At 39.7% G+C, this 20,552-nt stretch overlaps 1 protein-coding gene across 3 annotated transcripts in view; it reads left to right on the top strand.

Moving 5' to 3' along the window:
- Window positions 1-20,552, top strand: part of CDC42SE2 (CDC42 small effector 2) — a 98,785-nt gene that overhangs the window by 38,591 nt on the left and 39,642 nt on the right. For 2 of the 3 annotated variants that reach the window (XM_042866100.1, XM_042866102.1), the window contains one exon: window positions 14,888-15,206. In XM_042866100.1, coding sequence (XP_042722034.1) covers window positions 15,153-15,206 — 54 coding nt within the window. In that variant the 5' untranslated portion in view covers window positions 14,888-15,152. Of the gene's footprint in view, window positions 1-7,784; window positions 7,939-14,887; window positions 15,207-20,552 lie in introns of all 3 variants that reach the window. The other variant, XM_042866101.1, reaches the window with a different exon arrangement.

The following is a 20,552-nucleotide window of genomic DNA, read 5'->3' as shown; positions in this document are numbered from 1 at the left end:
GGCTAAATACAAAACACATGAGAAGCATATGACTAGCCACAAGTCAACTGCTGACATCACTGACTTTATTAATTGTTGTGGGGTTTTTTTTGACTGACTAAGAATGCATTTTTTTGCAGTGCTTGGTAAAAGACAATAAAGAAATGCAGATTTCTGTCATGGTGACATACTGATAAATTCATACACTAGTAAATACGATGTTTTTTTTTTTCTTTCTCCTAAACTGTAACTGCTGTAGGTCAGCTTTAGTAAGCTTTTAAGTCAGCTTTCCTTCCAAGCCATATTTACATTTCTTTAGCTTATTTTTTTCCTCTATGGTTTCTCATTTGCAAGGCATTTGCCTCTAATCTGTAGTCTCATGTTTTGACTATAAAATCTTAATATTGAGAATACTGATTAGGCTTTTTAAGATCTTGTTATGTTAAGAAAATTCAAATAGAAATTCAAATTCAAATTCAAAAATTCAAATAAAATACAAAATTGTTCAGTTTTGTACATCTGTGCATTGAATTTGATATATTTGAAAGTGCAGTGCTGTCTGCACTTCCATAGGTCACTGCATTCTCTATCTTTTCCACCTACACAAACACTAAAACCTGTCTTGGTGCAATAGTGTTAGCTACGAAGCAGTATGTTGTATTGCTGTCCTATCTCCAAAAAGCCATATATGTTATTAATTCTAAGCAACAAAATTCAATAACTGACAGGATTTCATTTTGAAAAAATGCAATTTTCTCATGAAACATTCTGAGTACATGACTTCATAGGTATGTTACTGGAATACAAAGAAAGCAGATACATGATAAACGGAAGGCTTTTTTAAAAATTATCCCTGTTCTAAGTTACCAGCACAATAAATTCAGGTGTTTTCTTTTTTGTTTTGTTTTACAAAGCAGATTGTCACTGGCAACTTCAGAGTTCAGAGTAACATACAGAATTCTAAAAACTAACATTTCCTTATGGCCTGTTTTGCTGGGGGAATTGTTGCCCTCACTGTGTTACCATCATGCAGTTTCAAGTTCTGCTAAAATACATAAACCGAAATCGATGAACTGGTGGAAATCTCTTGTACTTATAATTAAGAATGTTCTTAGCTATATTGACTCATAAGATAACACGATCACTGTGCCTTAGTTTCCCACACACATGCTAACTCGAAGAGGTCAGGAGACTTCCTCAAAGTCAGTGTATTTATGGCAAAGCCAAGAATAGAACCTGTATTTCCTGCCTCACAGTTGTGTGTCTTGTTTTTTAAAAGTTAAACCGATTCCTGTTAAATATTTAGCAATAAGACTCCTGTTGAATAGTTAGCAGTGAGATGCGTGATGATGAATTATAAGCAAAGATATTAACAATAATGCAACCATTTGTACACATGATTTTTTCAGTAATGTAGCAATTGCCAGGCTTGCTACGACACTCCAGTCAAAAACTTGACTTCAGAAGTTCAGTGAAGTCACCATAGCACGAGATCAAGAGACAGGCATGTATTAAAATGCTGCAAAAACAGAGTTTTAGTTCTTCTGCCTATTTGGTATTGGTTCTCAGAGTTTTTATCAGCCCTTTTAATGTTACTGAGTCATTTTTAAATTTTTGTTAATATGGCTTTGTTCTACATGGAGATCTTTTGATTTCTTTCCCACAGAATAATTTAAGAATCGAATGGAAAAGATATGCTCATTCATTTCTTAATTTCTTTGCCATCATGTGGCTTTTTGTTTGTTTGTTTTAACTAATGCTTTCTGCAGTGTAGTACTAAATGACTCGCATTGGAACTTCCACCACTTGCCTACTGAGGCAGTTTTGTAATTCAGTAAGAATTTATGAAGTTTTTCAAAGTTTTTTTTTTCTAATAATCACTTTTCTGGTTTTCTTGTTTTGTTTTGTTGTTGTTGTTTTGCCTTTACAGCTTTTACTGCTAAGCTGTATAATCACTAGCTTAAGTTGAATGGATTAAATTTGTATTTGAGTAGGAAAGGGTCGTGGAAGCTGAATGTCATAGTACAGGGTGCTAGTTGTCAAACTTGTCCTCAAAGGTAATGCTTTTGGGCAAAATAAACAATTTTTATTATTATTATTATTATTTTAATTAAAGGAGAGTTTTATGCATCCATCCACCATCTGAAATTATGACTACACAAATTTAAAAAGAACATTCGTATTTGAGATAAATTCAATAAATAAGCAAGATTTACCCTTTGCGATTAAGTTTGATATTCATTCATCTGTGAAAAAAATCTGTACTCGTGTATTGATTACTCTGCCTTTGTTGCTTGTGGTGTTTGAAAATACTATCTTAATATGCATGGGACTTTCCAGGTAGCATCAACTAAATAAGGAATTCATGTATGCATTATGTATGGGCATCATTTTTTTCCCCTTTGAGGCCAACAAAACTCATCTTTGAAACTGAAACAGCAGTGTTACACAAAAATGTTGAAATTGCACAAGCATCTCTGAGCTCTGATTAAAAATAATAATAATAATAATAATGAAAGCAGTAAATGTTTTATATTAGCCCTGTACCCATAAATGTATTTCATGCATGAAACTCTTACAATAGAAAAGGGAGAGAGCAGATCCTTTAAGTGCAGATTTTTGTTGTTGTTGCATTAGTCTGGAAATAGTTATTTTAGTTTTCATGCAAAGCAGCTTTGGTGCTATCATGAAACAGAGCAACATGCAGCAATTTATCTTAAAAACAGTGATGTTTCTAGCTCTTGGTGACCCCAGCTGCCCATGCCAATGGTTGAGGCACAGTGTTTGCAAGGCAGGTGGGATGCTTGGTGAGGGGTCTTGCTCCGAGGCTGGTGTAGGAGGGGTCCTGACTGCTCTGTGGGGTGCTTGGAAATCAGCCTGCCTGCTTGTGGCAGCTAGCTCTCTCACCTACAGCCCTGTGCTTATGGATAGGGGTAATTTGCAGTGTGGTTTGGGGAGATTTTTGAGGGAGTTAGGATTTTTTTGGGAGTGTTTTGTGAAGACGTTTCTTAATCCAGAGCAGAACTTACCATTTAGTCACGTGAGCCAAGACTGTTAGGAAGATCTGAGAAGCGTGATAATCTTTCTTTACTATAACGAGAGCCTTGTCAGGATTCCTGATGTCTGCAATTGAGAGTATGATTGGAACATCAGTTTCTGACCACCTGGTCGCATAGTGGAAGATATGTTTCTCAGACCACATCTGAGAAGCAGATAGTTTTTCCAGGGGTTAGATTTTAGTGTACAAGGAAAAATTTTCTGCTCACAAGGAGATTAACAATTAAACCATTGACTGTGAAAGTAAATTGAGAAAAATGTTGTGCTGTTTAGATTTTCTTTATTGTCCTTTGAAGAAGAGAGTGAGCTTGCTAGTGAGTGTGCTCTTTGCTTTAAAGTGGCTGATTTCTTCACACTGCAGTATTCTTGGATGTCAAACAAGATTTTTGTTGCAGTGGATGTTGTGTTGAAAGCTATGACCCTGGGATCACTGGAGGAAATGTGGCAATCTGTACCTTCCTTGTTAGAGCCACTCTTTAGATTGTGATTGAAACATGAAAATCAGTCTCCTGTCATATGATTCTTAATGTCTTCTGATGTACTTCTTCTCCCACACACACACCCCCTCCAGCTTGTGCTTTTAGAAGTAAGAAATACTGTTTTGATTAACTTTTGACTAGGACACACTGAGTAGCCAGCCTGGCTCTGCTTTGCAAATGTCGTGTAATAATTCTTCCCATAGTGACTGTAACTTCTATTGTGTGATATGAATTTACTCTAGCATGTATTATGAAGAGATAGGAAGGGTGTTACTAGTGCTAAATGTGCTTAAGAGCAAATAAAAAGAAGTGTTGTTGGGGAAGATAATAGCAGGTGTGCAAGGAATTATCACTGAAATTAATTCAAAACATGCTTTAAATTGTTGTCAGACTGAGTTTGCATTGTGGAAACCATAACCTATTTATGATACTCTGTTTCTTAAGCGTATACGTGGTAATGTAATTTCTAACTACATGTCACCTTCTCTCTGTTGTATGAGAACTGTAATTAATGTAGCTGAAAGTTTACTCTGGGGTTATAATATGTCATCCTGTGGTTATTTGGTGTCAGTGTAGACTTGGTGCATAGCCTGCTTACTTCCCTATAGCGAGCCATTGACTGAGAATTGAGATATATAAAGTTACTTCAGTATTGAGCAGGCAAGCCCTGCATATTGCTGATGGTTTTGTCAGCAACTTTAAGATTGCAAAACTTATGTACAACTCGTCTTAAAATTAGTTGGAGAAGTCTGAAGAATTTATACTCTTTTAATCCAGGTTTATCTGCTCACTGGTTTGTTACCAGCGCAGGTGAGCCATATTCTACTGTATACATGGTGTTAAGAAAAGAAAGCCAGATCACTTAAGATGATTTTACGTTGGCAATAAAATTCAAGACTTAACCACTGCTGAAATATGACCCACAGGGCATTTTCCAAATCAACGCTTCGGTTGCAGTGACCTTGATCTTTTTGTGGGTACATAGGGAATACAATTCATCGTTTCTTGGCATGATAAGCAGGTCATTTGTGACAAGACAGTTTAACTTCCTGTACTTTCGGGTTTCAGAACAGGAGTGGTTGTTCTGTTGAGAATATATACTTTGTTATAATGTTTCTGGAACATTTTGGATCTGCGTTTGTTTTTTAACTAGGTCAACAATTCTGGTATCTCCACTGAAAGTTCTCTAGCACTAGAAATATGTCTTGCGCAGCACGTATTTTTGTCTCAAGCTGTCTGTATCTTCACTTGACTGTTTTTCTATGTATGTTATGGCATAGTGTCTTTTCTCTCAAAATATTTGTTTCTAAAATTGCACAACTCTGCCTGAATTCTTAAGCTTTATTGATCTATAATAAACCTTTATTTGGTAAAGTTCTTGTGTATATAAGTATGCCAAACAACAAACGTGTTTTGTACTTTCAAGCATAACATTAATAAATGCATATCTATCACAAAACTAAAATCTTTGAGAATTTTCACTGTTTTCTTTGTGAATAAGTTTATCATACTCCAGCCTTTGAGTGAGTAGATAAACATTACATCAGTGTTTTAAAAAAAGACACGCAAGAGCTGTCTGAGGTGAAATATTTCTTGTAAAGATCCTGACTGAATACTAAGTATCATTCTCAGTGACGCTCACAGCCTTGGGAGAATGGGAAGAAACTGGAAATAATTCCTCATAATTGTCCGAATCAAGCTGCATCTGAAGGTTGTCCCAAAAGAGAGAGGTGGAATAACCTAGTATAAACAACTGTAGTGACAAAAATCTCCTGAAAACTTTTTTCTCCATCCTTCTCTCCTCTCTAAATCTCATCCTGTTTTGAAAAATAATCATTACTTTCAGGAGAAGAAAAGGTATTGTTGACCTATTAAAATCTCATTTCAGACTGACTGCATTTCTGACTGCAGCGAATTTTCTTTACCATCTAACCTAGAAACTTTTTTCCAGTATTATTCTCTTTTATTTAGGTGTGCTGTTTGAGGATCGTAGAGGTAAGAGTTTGTTAGCTTTATGGCTATTGTCATATTTGCTGCACATAACGTGATGATCTTAGCCCAGTGAATCAAATATTTTTTTACCATCGCAGTTACAGAGTTACAGGTTTTGTGTGTGGCTTCATACAGACACAGACACATGCAGTCATAGTATTTTGTAGGCTTCTGGTGTTTAGAAATTGACAGGAGGGGTTACCTGTACTGTGGAAGCCGCATGATCTTCTTTCTTAGCAGTTTAGTTTAAATTTACTGTGAGGTAAACACAAAACACAAATGATTTGTTTACTGTTTTGTCAGTTATTCAGGAATTCTAGAATTAAGACACTTCACTGCATTATGGAAGATATGGGTTATATTACACAGACCCAGCTTCTTCATTTCTACAGCTATTTTTAGATTTTCTTTCTGCTTCAGTGAGACGAGAAATGTCTGGGAGGAGACAGCCTTTGCTATATAATTGTATGGAGAGATGAAATCTGACCCTGGCATCAGGATGTTATGTTGTGCTGCGTGTTTTGTGGTGCTGCCTTAGCAGGACTCTAGGTATTGATGGGAAGAAGACAAAACTTCAGTCAGTTTCTCATGTGTTTTTCATTTGCTCTTGTCTCACAGCAAGTGCAGCTGTGGCAAGTGTTATCACATGTACGTCTGTTTCTGTCTAGAGCATACTTTTTGAGGCCTACATCGTTAGTCTACTGGTGTAGCTCCAGATGCTTATCTTGGTGATCAAGTCCTAATAAGCCCATTTGGTTCTATTTTAGCAGCCTAATTTATTCTGAGGTATGCATGGTAGCTGTATGAGTTTGGTTTGAGTGAGCAACAGTAGAACCACCTGAGGGAGTCCTCTCACACAATGTGCCAGGGAAGGTGGGAATGGAGTCTGTGCACCTGGCTCCGCACACCAGTGACGTTCAGCCTTCCTGGCATCCTGTACTGCCAAACAGACTTTCCTGTCTCATCCCACAGAACCTGGCTCTGCTTTGATTATGTTGTCAGTCTCAGAATTGCTTTGCTCTTGGATGTGAGGCAAGGACATGGTAACAGTAGGTTTCTAGGGCTTATCGTATCTTTGGATAGGATGGCAGGCTTTACTGCAAGGCTGGCTGAGTTACAACAGTAAGTTAGTATCACGAATAGTAGTGTTCCATTTTCCTATTTTCTTTTGAAATGAAGCTCTTACCATTCTGTTGAAGGGTTGCCTCTATGATTTACTCATAGTTTTCATGGCCTTTTCCCCATTGATTCCCACTTACTCTTTTCTCTATCCTAAACCTTCCTTAGAAATTGCTTTGGAACATTGGTTTCCTTGAAAAAAGGAATATTAAGTGCTGTGAATAATTCTTTTTACCTATTATCATACTAGAACAACAGATAAGAGTCCCTTGATTAACTCATATGGCCTAACAAATAGTTTGTCATGGTTCCTTTTTGTTTGTTTGTTTTTTTTCAGTAGGCTGTTGTTCCACTGTTGTATAACTACAGTGTTCAGATGGAGAACTCCAGGGACCCAGATGCTGACTAATTCCTGTCATCAATTTAGAAGTAAAAATGGGGGATTGCTCATAGAGATTTTCTGTTTCCATTCATTGTGGAAATTATGCCTTGTTCAGAGCCTGCCTTTTTTGACTCCTTAGTTTTTCCCTCTGACTGGTATTACCTGTCAAGATAAATAACTTCTCTTTTCACCCACTCTTGTTTTCTTTTGTGTTACCTTCAACAGGAAGTGTCAGCTAAGTAGTAATATTATTGATCAACTGAAAATTTAGGAAAAAAAATCCTGTTAGTCTATGGAAATTGATAAGAATCGTGAACTTAGATTTCCTGTATGCATAGCAGTGTGCTTAGCGTAGATTCTTAAAGATTTTCACTTGTTATTAACAGATTTTCTTAGATAGGAGAAAATACATTATGTCTAGACTAGGTCTTAAGAATGACAAAAGGTATCTATTTTGTCTTAGAATTTCCTTTATCATTTTTATAAAAAATTTAGATCTTAGTTTTCTGTTAGTCTTCAGGTATTTTCAAAGTGCAGAATTATTTGATGTTTTGCACTGTATTTTAAAGAAGAATGTTACTGTTTACATGTATGACAAATCTTTACGGAGGAACTAGTATGAGCTGTGTATACAAGTCCTGTCAGAAAGCTCCATTGGTCCCATGTCATTATTAATTGTAGGCACAGGCAGCTTTAAAACATCTGACTGAACAATACTGGAATTTTAATGAGACACATGCAATATTGTCTATTTCAGTTGTTAATTTTGTGCACAGGGCAACAGGGACCTTGGAGGCTGGGACATTCAACTGAACTACATAACGAAATTTAGCAGTTACTGGAGATTAGAACACAGGGAATTGTGGGTGGAGAGTGAACCATCAGGACAGCGGTCAGTGGTAAAACAATTGTTTGAGCTTCCTGTTACCGGTATGTTTTAAAGATGCTTAAAGACACTCTTCTTTAAACTTTGCACTAGCACCCACAGTGTTACTGCTTGTACCAAGTGAGCTGTTTTCTTTGACCGTGTAGTGTGCTTTCCTTCCTGTACCTATTTTAATGCTTTCTTTAAGTCATTGACTTGGTAAAAAAAATACCTGGCTGACTTGCTGTAGCTCCCTTCCTGCATCTTTTGCTGCCTTCCCTCCTGTTAAGTGGGTGCATTTGTTGCAGGGAAATCATTGTTGGCGTGCTACCAACTGAGAACACAAACAAACTTGAAGCATTTCTGTTCCAGTAAAATATGAGATTGACAGTGTTATATAAGCAACAACAAGAATTTAAAAAAAAAAAAAAAACCAAAAAACTTTTTCCTTCAAGTAAGCTGTAAGGGAATCTTCATCTTAGACCATATTTTCTGAAATTTTTCAATTGGAAACAAAGCAATTTTATTAGGCCTCCATGGCTATTGGTTTGTATTCATCTTGATTTGAAGTACGACCTGTTCTCAAGTTACTTTGGGAAATAAACTGATGAAAACTATTTCACTGTAAGTATGGAGAGAGGGCAAGAAAAGGGGAGGGAGGGATTGACTCCAAATGATCAATTACAACCAGTAATCCTCAAATAAAACACTAAAATAAAATCTCTTAATTCTAAGCAGATTTAGTTACAATGTTCAAATAAGACAATATATGAATAAAATATTTATTTTAAAACAAAGTCAGGACCTATACTTTCAGTGTTCAAAATGCACAAGAAAGTCTTAACTCAAAGTTTGAAGAATTTCAACTTCATTGTTTTGAAACTAAGTCTCAAAGTATATTGCAGGGACAGGGATAGATATTGGAAAGTTAGAGGGAAGTGGAAAAGGGATTTGAGCTTGTGCTGATGTTAAATAACATCTTTGATCTGGCAAGAGCTCCTTGCAGTTCAGATATCTCAGCATCTGAGAGTGCAAAAGATATCCAGAGCATTGAAAGCAGCAGCAAAATCCCCTGCAGCATCTGCTTTGCTGGTGGAGAAAGGAAGAATTGCCTGATTGCCTCTGCCCTGCCCTGCCAAGGCAGACTGATAAAATGTGTGCACATTTTTCAATAGATAGTGGGTTTTTTTAAGCCTATATTGCTTGTCCTACATATTGCTTTGTTTCAAAAAGTAGTTTAAAAACCAGGTTGGCAAGGAAGGAAACACTTCCAGCTTCCTTTGAGATCTGGAAAGCATCCCTCAGTTGCTACAGCTTAAACAGCATGGAAAGAGTACAGAAGCTTGACCTCTTTGTTAGTTTGGGGTTTGGGTGCAGCTTAATGTCATTCATTTGTTGCTGCCACTTGAGCGTATCCTCTAAGCAGCAAGAAAAAAATGGCACAGCCATAATAGAGATTAATGGGACAATATGAAAAAAAATTTAAAAACAAACAAAAAACCACTCTACAATAGCTCTTTGGAGAATCTAAAGGAAAAAAAAATATATATATATACATACATATTTAAAATTTCTTTCCTATCAACTATTAGAGACAAAAAAAAAAAATGTAGTAATCCTAGCCATTACTGTATGCATACTTAAGCATAACAGATGCATTATAATATGACATAGCATACTTAGTTAAGACTTTGTGTACACTTCACTTCTTTCTTTTTTTTCTTTTTTTTTCAGTAATTTTTCCCCCTCTCCTTAAATGGTAGTCTGAGCTTTGAGGCAAGTTAGTTAAAATTCAGACATTAACACCTGCACTCATTTTCTTTCTCTTCCTGTGGTTTTATTTGCTTTAAGTAATTGTGAGAGCCTTGTTACCACACTTCCTGTCTGAAGCTATAACAAACAGTATGCAGCTAGAGGATATAGAAGGTTGACCCTTGAAAGAAACTTAATAGAACAGTGGGCTGTTCTTAACCTACATAATTAATAAGTAGCTTTATTACAACTGTACTCTCCACAGAATGCAGTGTATCCCTTTTTGGATCAACTCAGGTAAATTCTCTCTAATTCCTTTTTGCTAGTAACTCTGAAAAGCTTAACTGGGAAAATGTCCGATTCATTTTTTATCCTTTCATATTTCCTGCTTTTTTGTTAGCCTAGAAAATTTATTTCTAGTTTAATAAGATAAACTACTGATACTATAACAAAATGTGTTTCCACCCTTCAGTTGCTAACATAGTTTTTGCACTTTCCACCTTTGTGACTGGTATTTAACAGTAAGCAATACATTATCTTTTTTGTTTTTTTTGGCATTAGATCAGCTTCTGTGGAATAAATTTGGAAACCAGCAAGTTCATTTTCATTATTCCACTTTAAATAATGATGCATCCTTCTTTTTATGTATTTGTTTTTCTATACTTCTTATAAATGGAGTAAAATAGAAGTTATAGGTAAGATATAAGACACTTGAAACATAACAAAGAATTCTGGCATGGTAGTTTTACATGCTCTTCTAATATGAATTGTGTGCTATAAAATATGGCTTTGTGTTCGGAAAGTTCAAAGTGGAAAAAAGCAAGTAGATGTTTCGACACCGATCACTATTTTGTCCTTGTAGTTCAGACAGAATAAGCACACTGGGCTTTCAGCCTGAGCTGTGTGATATTCTGCTTCTCTGAGCATCAAAAACCTATGTAAAGAGCAAAAATGAGAAGTAATAGTGCTTTTTTTGAACTGCATGCTTCAACTGCATTCAAACAGCCCAGGTACTGTCTGCTTGATCTGGCAGGTCTACAGAGATGAATATGTTCTTCGCATGATGCCATGTTAACAGCTGGATAATGTGACAAAGCAGAGAACAAGCTGTGAGGTGTTGTTTCAGAATCTTACAAAATGTGTTCAGATTTGCGATAGTCCAGGTCTATAGAAACACTTTATAATCAAATTGTTGAAGGACTGGTACTGCATAATTGCCCAGCTTGTAGATGTAGGTCAGTGTGATCATCTTTTTCTTTCCAGTAATTTGAAAAAGCAATTTTCCTGTTTCAGTGTGTTCTTTAGAGGCTCTGGTAACAGCATAAGATCAAGAGTCATGTTGTCAAGTGTCAGTATCTCTTCTTGCCTTCAGCATTTTCTTTCCATTTTGGTGCAGCAGATTTGTGTCTGGTCTTTTATATTAACTTGTCCACTGTAAAGAACACGTGCATAGCAGAGTGAAGTATATAAAATTCCTTCACTCTAATAAATACCTGTGAATGTTTTTTTACCTTTTAAAGGATGCAGTTACAGTCAGTTTTCTCCAGAGTTCTGAGATGTTTTTCCTCTTTCTACCTTAAAAAAAAAATTAGAAGAGAATTGATAGAAAAAAATGCTTGTTACTAAAGCAATAACAGGTTAATTTTGGCATTCAGTTGCTCTTCACACAGGATCAAAGTCAGTTTTAGAGAGAATCATGTCTGTGAGGATTCAAGTCCAGCACAATGAGTGTGACTGGGTTGAGGAGGTCTTCTGCACACTTGAGTGTTTTGTAACCAGGAAAAGCATTCAGGGCTCAGAGTAGCATAGCCAATCTTTTCAGGTTTGTTCTCAAGGCTTCAGGTGAGCACGGTGCTTAAAGCTGCAGCAAGCAGGAGAGTGTGCTAGCTGCTAGCATGGAACTGAGCAGGCTGGTCAGCAGAGGAATTTCCATGGCTTTCCAAGAGCATGGGAGAAAATTATCCCTCTGTGAAAATACGAACTTGATATGCAAAATGTGGAGTTTGTCAAAAGAAGTTGTGAGAAATTTATGTGATTGTTAGAACTTCAAGAGCTGCACATAAAAATTCTGCATCACTTGCCCAACAAGAGAAGACCAGTGCAAGACACTTGTTTATATAGTTTATGCAGACTGAGGTGTATTAAGCTTCAGAGTGCTGTAAGTTTGAGTACTTCATTTTTCAATTGCTCTTAATTTGAGTAGCTAGAGTTAGGAGAGAATTGCTCCATTTCAGAGCAGCTTTGGAGTCCATCTTCTGAATAGCAGAAGCCTTAATTTTAAGTAGAGATAAGCTATACAGTTACAGGATAAAAAAAAAAAAAAAAGAGAGTTAATTTTATATGCATTTCCGAAATTAACCATGTTCTAATTCCAGTTTTGTTACATACTGAATGAAGTACAGAAAATAATTACATAGGATGCATATTCTGAGATTGGGGACTGGGGGAGCAGTGTGTTTTCTTACAAGCTTTATGTTATACTCTTACTGTTTGAACTCAATCAAACCTTCACTGACTAGAAAAATTGAGAAAATTATGTGACTTTACCTAATTATGACATTAGAATTTCCTTACAGACCTTTAATGTTTAAAGTTATTTGAAGTATTACAGTATTACATTTCACATTGTTGGTTGATTGTTCCCATGTTTTATTGTAGCTTTGTGACACTTGGGGTTTTTAGATGGTCATTTTGGGGGTAGAAAAGATCTTCTTCTAAGTAGTGAAAATAAATCGTATTAGCAGTGTAATAAGGCCTCTTTTTGAAGTAAGATTGACAAAATAGAGATTATGTGGAAGGATTATTTTTTTTAGCTGTTCAAATTGCTTTGCTTTGTATAGTATTCATTATAAAGAAGCACGGTAAAATATCTTTCTTTTTTCTATTCTGATAACTAGGTAAGAAATGCATATAAACTTATTTTAAACACTACTGAGATCTCTTTCACAGCTAGAAATAATTTCGCTGGTGTTTCTTATTTAGATGGTTTTATCACAGCATGTATTTATTTCTTGAAGACCCTCCTTTAGTTTCTTGAAAGGTAAGAAGTGGAAGGGCTACCTGGAGGCTTTCAACTTAGTACAGAAAAGGTACTGCTCCTTCTCTGCATGTGCATGATAGCCAACAGGACTGGAAAGTACCTGTCTTGTGGCTGCATGGTACAGTACCTTGGCTTGTGTGCAGTAAATTAAGGGCTTCATTTGTATTGTATGTAGAGAATTGATATAGACAGCTGCTAAGTGGGCCTCCTGTACGACAGAATCAACTCATCCACACCCATTAAAAATTGCCTCACTGTGTGTATATACACATAGATGTACCTAGTATACCCATTTACAAGAAAGGTCGTAAGGAGGATCCGGGAAACTACAGGCCTGTTAGCCTGACCTCGGTGCCAGGGAAGGTTATGGAGCAGATCGTCTTGAGGGAGATCATGCGGCATGTGCAGGGTGACCGGGGGATCAGGCCTAGCCAGCATGGGTTCATGAAGGGCAGGTCCTGTTTGACCAACCTGATCTCCTTCTATGATCCAGTGACCCATCTGGTGGATGAGGGAAAGGCTGTTGATGTGGTCTACCTAGACTTCAGCAAAGCCTTTGACACTGTCTCCCACAGCATTCTCCTGCAGAAGCTGGCAGCCAGAGGCTTGGATGGGTACACTCTTGGCTGGGTAAGGAGCTGGCTGGAGGGCCGGGCACAGAGAGTGGTGGTGAATGGAGTCAAATCCAGCTGGCGACCAGTCGTGAGTGGTGTTCCCCAGGGGTCGGTGCTGGGGCCTGTCCTCTTCAATATCTTTATTGATGACCTCGATGAGGGCATCGAGTGCACCCTCAGTAAATTCGCAGATGACACCAAATTGGCTGGAAGTGTGGATCTGCCTGGGGGTAGCGAGGCCCTACAGAGGGATCTGGACAGGCTGGAGAGCTGGGCTGAAGCCAATAGGATGAGTTTCAACAAGGCCAAATGCCGGGTCCTGCACTTCGGCTACAACAACCCCAGGCGACGCTACAGGCTTGGGGCGGTGTGGCTGGAGGACTGCGTAGAGGAAATGGACCTGGGGGTATTGATTGATGCTGGGCTGAACATGAGCTGACAGTGTGCCCAGGTGGCCAAGAAGGCCAATGGCATCCTGGCTTGCATCAGAAACAGTGTTGCAAGCAGGAGCAGAGAGGTGATTGTTCCCCTATATTCAGCACTAGTGAGGCCGCACCTCGAGTACTGTGTCCAGTTTTGGGCCCCTCACTGCAAGAAAGGCATTGAGGTGAACGGTTGGACTGGATGATCTTTTAGGTCTTTTCCAACCTGGGTGATTCTATGATTCTATGATTCTATGATTCTATATCCCATGGTGTCCTAAACTACTTCATACTGTGAGAAAATGCATACAAATAATAATGCATAGCTATACACAAAGGAAATTTGAATGAATCTAAATAAAGATGCAGCCATCTTTAGAATTTTTTAGGATTACATATGTAAAAATTTCAAAATGCTCTCTATTTCATTTCTCTGCAAACCAGTGTATGATTAATGGCAAGGCAGATGATTTCAGTGAAATCTGAGAGGAATTTTTATTGCAAACTTAGTGAAAGAAACTGGGTTGGAGATTAGCCAATAAAGATTATTATAGCAAAGGAGTGACTGGAATCTGGAGCCTCAGTTGTTCCACGTGAGGAATTTTGAAGGTTTAAGGAAACAGTTTCAAGCTCTACAAGTAATCTCCTATTTTTGAGGTCAACTGTACATGTAGCAGTGGAACAGACAGAATGAAAATAAAGCCATTTTGTTTTGACCAAGTTTATCCTTTTTGCAGATTTTTTTTGTTTGGATTTAGGAAAGCTTGTTTTTTGCTTGACAGCTGTGTTACGTCCTTGCTCTCTGAATGGACTGGGTAAATTTTCAATGAAAATAAATTAAGTGCCAATAGGCTGAATTCCGTAAGTTAAAGGGGTGTATAGTCAATTGTGATTTTCTAAAACAACATTAGAAAACTAGAAACAGATTGAACACTGAGTGCCAAAAGATTGGACACAAATCCATTATACTGCTTCATTATAAAAAACTAGAATCTAAGCCTCATTTGAATTTCTAATATATGACATTTTGTGTAGTTTTTGAAGAAATTAGTATGTGAGTTGTTTGCTAGCATCTCTTCATTCAGTAGTCAAGATATTACCACAAAATCACTGGTATGGGTGGCTCTCTGGGAGTATGAAATTCAGTATGCTATTTCTTTTTAATATAATGTTCTTCTGTTTTCAGGTTCACATAACGCTAGGGACCAAAGAAGCATAAGTAACATTTCCATGGTGCTGGGACCAGTCTGTTGAGAGAAGATTTCTGAAGTAACTTTTTAACTACATCGTGTTTGTCCTGAGAGTATCTTGAGAGAAGAGTTCAAGAAAGGAAAAATTCCCACATCAGAACCATCACAAATAAATCTATTTAAAGAACTTGCGACCTGGGGATACTTTTATAGAGATCAAGTCCTGGTTCTCAACTGTGATCACACTTCAGACTGTAAACAATGAGTGAATTCTGGTTGTGTTTCAACTGCTGCATTGCAGAACAGCCTCAGCCTGTAAGTATGAATGTTAACACTGCTTTTTGCATAAATTAATTTCATTGTGCAGATTTTATGGATTTTTTATGCTTTTTTGAATTAATGCCATTTGACCAACTTCAGTTAACTTGGGTTAACTACTGGCTCAGTGGGGACAGAAGAATGTCTTCTGGATGGATGTTGCACATTTGCTTTCCCTCTTCTTAATCTCAGATCTGTCCAAAGTCTTTGAAATGGAAGCTTGTATATCTTTGAATTCAGTAGAGGGAGGAAAAGGGAAGGAAACGTGAAGGTGACCTAACCTGGTACTGCCAGAGAGCAGCTGGAAATCTGGACATTGTGACTCAATGTCCCCAGCCTGTCTTGAGGTGTGGCTGGACAGTGGTGAAAGAAGTTTTCTTAGAAAAAGCAGGGTGAAATCCAGTCCTTTTAAACATTAACTGAACTCTAGATTTCAGTCTTAGTTGTTTTGTTAATTTTTAGATAAAACCCGTGAATAGTGAAGGTAGTGAAGATAGCTTTTTCAAGAATTTGAAATAGCTGTTGCATGAAAAGGTTCTTAGTCACCAATTTGTTAGAAGAACCTAAGGGGAAAGACATAAATATTCTTGTGTTTCTTTGGAATATACATTGTGCCCAGTGCTGTAGGAGAAAGTTTGCCTGCTTTAGGGTGGAATTAACTAAGACTGTGGTTAGTACTTCAAGAAAAAAGCATTGCATTGCGTGACATCCAGGTCAAGCTAAGTGAACTTAAAGAAAGGAGAGCTATCTTGCAAATATGACTACTGAAGCTGCATTACAGTGACATTAGAGAAGCCCGAATGAGGGCAAACTCTCATTCATACACCAAGGGATTTTTAAAAAAATCTAACATCTGATGACTTCAGAAAAACTGGGTAGGAATTGGCACTTCTCAAAGCTTGAGTGCAACACTGATCCTTATGTGTCAGTGCAAATATTACAAATTTGACCATTAATGTTTCTAACCAATGAATGCAATATTATCTCAACCTTTGTGCATTAGAACTGTAGGAGATGAGATTTCAAATAACAACATAGCCAGAAACTCCCTTGAAACACACCTATAGGTACACAGAGCTGTTGGCATAGTTTTGGATTGTATATTTCAATTGAAATTAGATATGACTCCTAAAAATCTGAGATGTAAAATGGCATATTCTGTTTGTTTACAAAAATCTCCAGTCTTGCTCCTTATTAAAATCTTGATTCAAGCTTTGTGAAACAGTTAAGCTGTTGCCCAGAAAAATACATGGCATATTAGAGCAGCATGTAGTGATCTGTAGATCGTGACTCATGGTAAGGGTGGAGAATATATTTTGAAAGTGGAGAAGAAGGAAACAAGCCATTTTTGTAGATTTCTGTTAGGCTGGTGATATTTGTGATGTGGTGATTGCTTAGAAAATTAAAGTCATCCTTAGTAATTAAACTACAAACAGCACTTTGTTGAGCTTGTGCTTGAAATCAGCCTTTCAGATGTTCATAGAATCATCATAGAATCATAGAATGGCTTGGGTTGAAAAGGACCTTTAAAGACCATCTAGTTTCAACCCCCCTGCTATGTGCAGGGTGGCCAGCCAGTAGACAAGGCTGCCCAGAGCCACATCCAGCCTAGCCATGAATGCTTCCAGAGATGGGGCATCCACAACCTCTCTGGGCAACCTGTTCCAGTGTGTCACCACCCACTATATGAAAAATTTCCTCCTAATATCTAACCTAAACTTCCCCTATCTTAGTTTAAAACCATTCTCCCTTGTCCTATCACTATCCACCCTCGTGAACTGCCATTCCCCCTCCAAGCTAAACAATCCCAGTTGCCGCAGCCTTTCTTCTTCAGAAGGGTGCTCCAGCCCTCTGATCATCTTAGTGGCCCTCTTCTGGACCTGTTCCAAGAGCTCTTTGTCTTGTGCTGGCAGCCCCAAGTCTGGATACAGTTCTCCAGATAGGGCTTCACAGGAAGGCTCATGGCTGCAGGGAGTTCCTGACCCAGTTACTGCCCGAAGAGGGTGGCAGGGCTTCCACCTGTGTGAGATGTGAGCATGCTGGTGGATGAGCTGCTCAGCCTGGTGGTGAGCTCAAGGAGGAGGTGCAGAGACTAAGGACTATTGGGGATTGTGAGCAGGAGATCGACTGGTGGAGTGACTCGCTGGTGTGCCAGAGGGAAAGGTGCCAGTGAGATACCCCCAGGAAGGTAGTGGACCTCCTGCCCTGTCACAGTCGGACAGATCTGATTGATGAGGAGAGTTGGAAGAGAGTCGTCACTCAGTGTCATGGGAACCCCCTCCCCACCTACCTACCCTGCTTCCCCAGTTCCCACTAAGTGACAGGTTTGAAAAATTGCTGGAAATTAAAGGGGAGGTGAGTGGTGAGGTAATGGAGGGTCTGCCTAGGAGGGAACCTACAGTGAAGCAGTCATCCTCACACCTAGAGACTGCCTCTGTCAGGAAATAAGGAGAGGTGGTCATGGTCCCGTCTCAGAAGAACAGAGGGCTTCATATGCAGACTGGACCCAAGAAGTCAAGACATGTGCTGCCTTCCTGAGGCCTGGGTCAGAGAATAACTAGAAAACTCCCAAAGCAGATTCGGTCCACTGATTACTTTCCATTACTCATAGTTTAGGTGGGCAGTGATGAAATCGCTCAGAGAAGCCTGTGAACTATGAAGAGTTTAGTTCAAGGAGAGGGAGTGCAAGTGATCTTTTGTTCTATACCTTCAAGGGCAATGAGGGACACGGAGTGGGCTTGGAAAACACAAGTAATGAAAAACTGCCTCAGAGGCTGGTCATGGCAGAAAATTTGGGTTCATTGATCATGGGGCAATTTACTCAGCCTCTGGCCTGTTGTCCATGCATGGAACCCGCCTGTCTCAAAGGGGGCAATGAATCCTAGCACAGGAGCTAGCAGGGCTTATCAGAAGAGCTTTAAACTAGCTATGATAGGGAAATGGGACAAAACAGGGCTCACCAGAGATGAGCCAAAGGGAATGATGCTTGAGCTGGGGGTGAGGCAGATGACTCAGCTGAAGTGCATCTACACCAATGCACACAGCATGGGCAGCAAGCAGGAAGAGCTGGAAGCGATTGTGCATCAGGCTAACTATCACCTAGTTGCTATTACTGAAACCTGGTGGGACCACTGTCATGAGTGCTGTGATGGATGGCTACAGGATCTTCAGAAGGGATAGATGAGGAAGGAAGGGTGGTGGTGTGGTCCTTTGTATTAAAGACTGTTTTGATGATGAATAAAGTAGAGTGTCTATGTGTAAGGATCAGGGGGAAGACCTGTAGGAGTACGTCTTGGTGGTGGTCTGTTACAGACTACCTAATCAGGATGAAGAGAAGGATGAGGCATTCTGAGCAGCTTGCGGAAGTTGTGTGATCATCAGCACTCACTGCACAGAGGAAGCAGTCCAAGAGCTTCAAGAGGGTGAGCTTCAACCTGTTCAGGATGCTTGTAGCACAGGTCCCTTGCTCCTTAAGGGTAAAGGGGTCCAGGAAGCCTGGACATTCCTCAAGATGGAAATCTTAAAGGTGCAAGACCAGGTTGTCCCTGAATACCATAAAGCAAGTCGTAGGGGATAAAGACCAGTGTGGATGAACCGGGAACTACTGTTGAGACTCAGGGAGAAAAAGAGAGTCTATGCCCTCTGGAAGAAAGGGCAAGCTACTTGGGGAGAGTACAAGTAAGGCATGCAAGGATGAAGTTAGGAAGGCAAAAACCCAACTTGAACTCAGATTGGCCTCTGCAGTAAAAGAAAATGAGTAATCTTTTTACAAATATATCAGTGGTAAAAGAAGGATCAAGGCGAATTTCCATCCTTCGCTTGATGCAGCAGGGAATGTGACCACTGAGGATAAGGAGAAGGCTGAGGTCCTCAACGCCTTCTTTACATCTGCCCTTAATAGGCAGATCAGTTATCCTCAGGGTACTTTACATCCTGATCTGGAAATCTGGGATGATATGCAGAATACACCCCCAGTGATTCAGGTGGAGACAGTTAGAGAGTTCCTCCTCCATCCTGACTGTCACAAGTCCAGGGGACTGGATGGGTCCCATCCTAGGACTCTGAGGGAGCTGGCAGAGATGATTGCTGAGCTACTTTCCGCCATCTACCCACACCTCTGATTATCTGGATAAGTCCTAGAGGACTGAAGGCTTGCTGATGTGACTCCCATCTACAATAAGGGCCGCAAGGAGGATCCAGGGAACGACAGGCCTGTCAGCCTGATGTTGGTACTGGGGAAAGTTATAGAGCAAATCATCTTGGGTGAGATCACACAGCACATGTGTGGCGTTCAGAGGATCAGGCTCAGCCAGCACAGGTTCATGAAAGACAGGTCATGCTTGACCAACCTCCTCTCCTTCTACGACTGGGTGACCAAACTGGTAGACAAGGGAAAGGCTGTTGATGTAGTCTACCTAGACTTCAGCAAAGCTTTTGACACAGTCTTTCAATCACAGTATTCTCCTGGGGAAACTGGCTGCCCGTTGCCAGGTGACCCGTTGGACAGGTTACCCTTCTTTGGGTATGTAACTGGCGAGAGGGCCATGCTCAACAGATAGTGGTTAAAGGAGTTAAGTCCAGCTGGTGACCTGTTACAAGTTGTGTCCCCCAGGAGTCAGTATTGGAACCCATCTTGTTTAATATCTTTATTGATGACCTAAATGAGGGGACTGAGTGTACAAACTGAATAAGTTTGCAGATGCCACCAAGCTGGGAGGTGGTGTCGATCTGCCTGAGGGTAGGGAGGCCCTTCAGAGGAATTTAGGCAGGCTGGATTGCTGGGCTGAGGTGAATGGGATGAGGTTCAACAAGGCCAAGTGCTGGGTCCTGCACTTTGGCCACAATAACCACATTCAGTGCTATGGGCTTAGGGCTGAATGGCTGGATGACTGTGAAAAGGAAGGGGACCTGGGGGTATTGATTGGTGCTCGGTTGAACATGAGCTGACAGTGCGCTGAGGGCCAACGGCATCCTGGCCTGCATTAGAAATGGTGTGGCCAGCAGGAGCAGGGAGGTGAGCATCCCCTGTACTCAGCACTGGTGAGGCCACACCTCAAGTATTGTGTTCAGTTTTGGGCCCCTCACTGCAAGAAAGACATTGAGGCCCTGGAACGTGTCCAGAGAAGGGCAACGAAACTGGTGAGGGGTCTGGAGCACAAATCTTATGAGGAGTGGCTGAGGGAGCTGGGATTGTTCAGTCTGGAGAAGAGGAGGCTCAGGGGAGAACTCATTGCACTCTACAACTTCCTGAAGGGAGGCTGTGATGAGGAGGGGTTTGGCCTCTTCTTCCAGGCAACAAGTAGGACCTGAGGAAATGGCCACAAGTTGTACCAGAGGAAATTT

The sequence above is a fragment of the Lagopus leucura genome, unplaced genomic scaffold (assembly GCF_019238085.1).
Source record: "Lagopus leucura isolate 7727_CA_CO unplaced genomic scaffold, USGS_WTPT01 Super-Scaffold_810, whole genome shotgun sequence".
Lineage (NCBI taxonomy): Eukaryota > Metazoa > Chordata > Aves > Galliformes > Phasianidae > Lagopus > Lagopus leucura.
The sequence above is the reverse complement of the archived record's forward strand: the minus strand, read 5'-3'. Positions and strand labels throughout refer to the sequence as shown.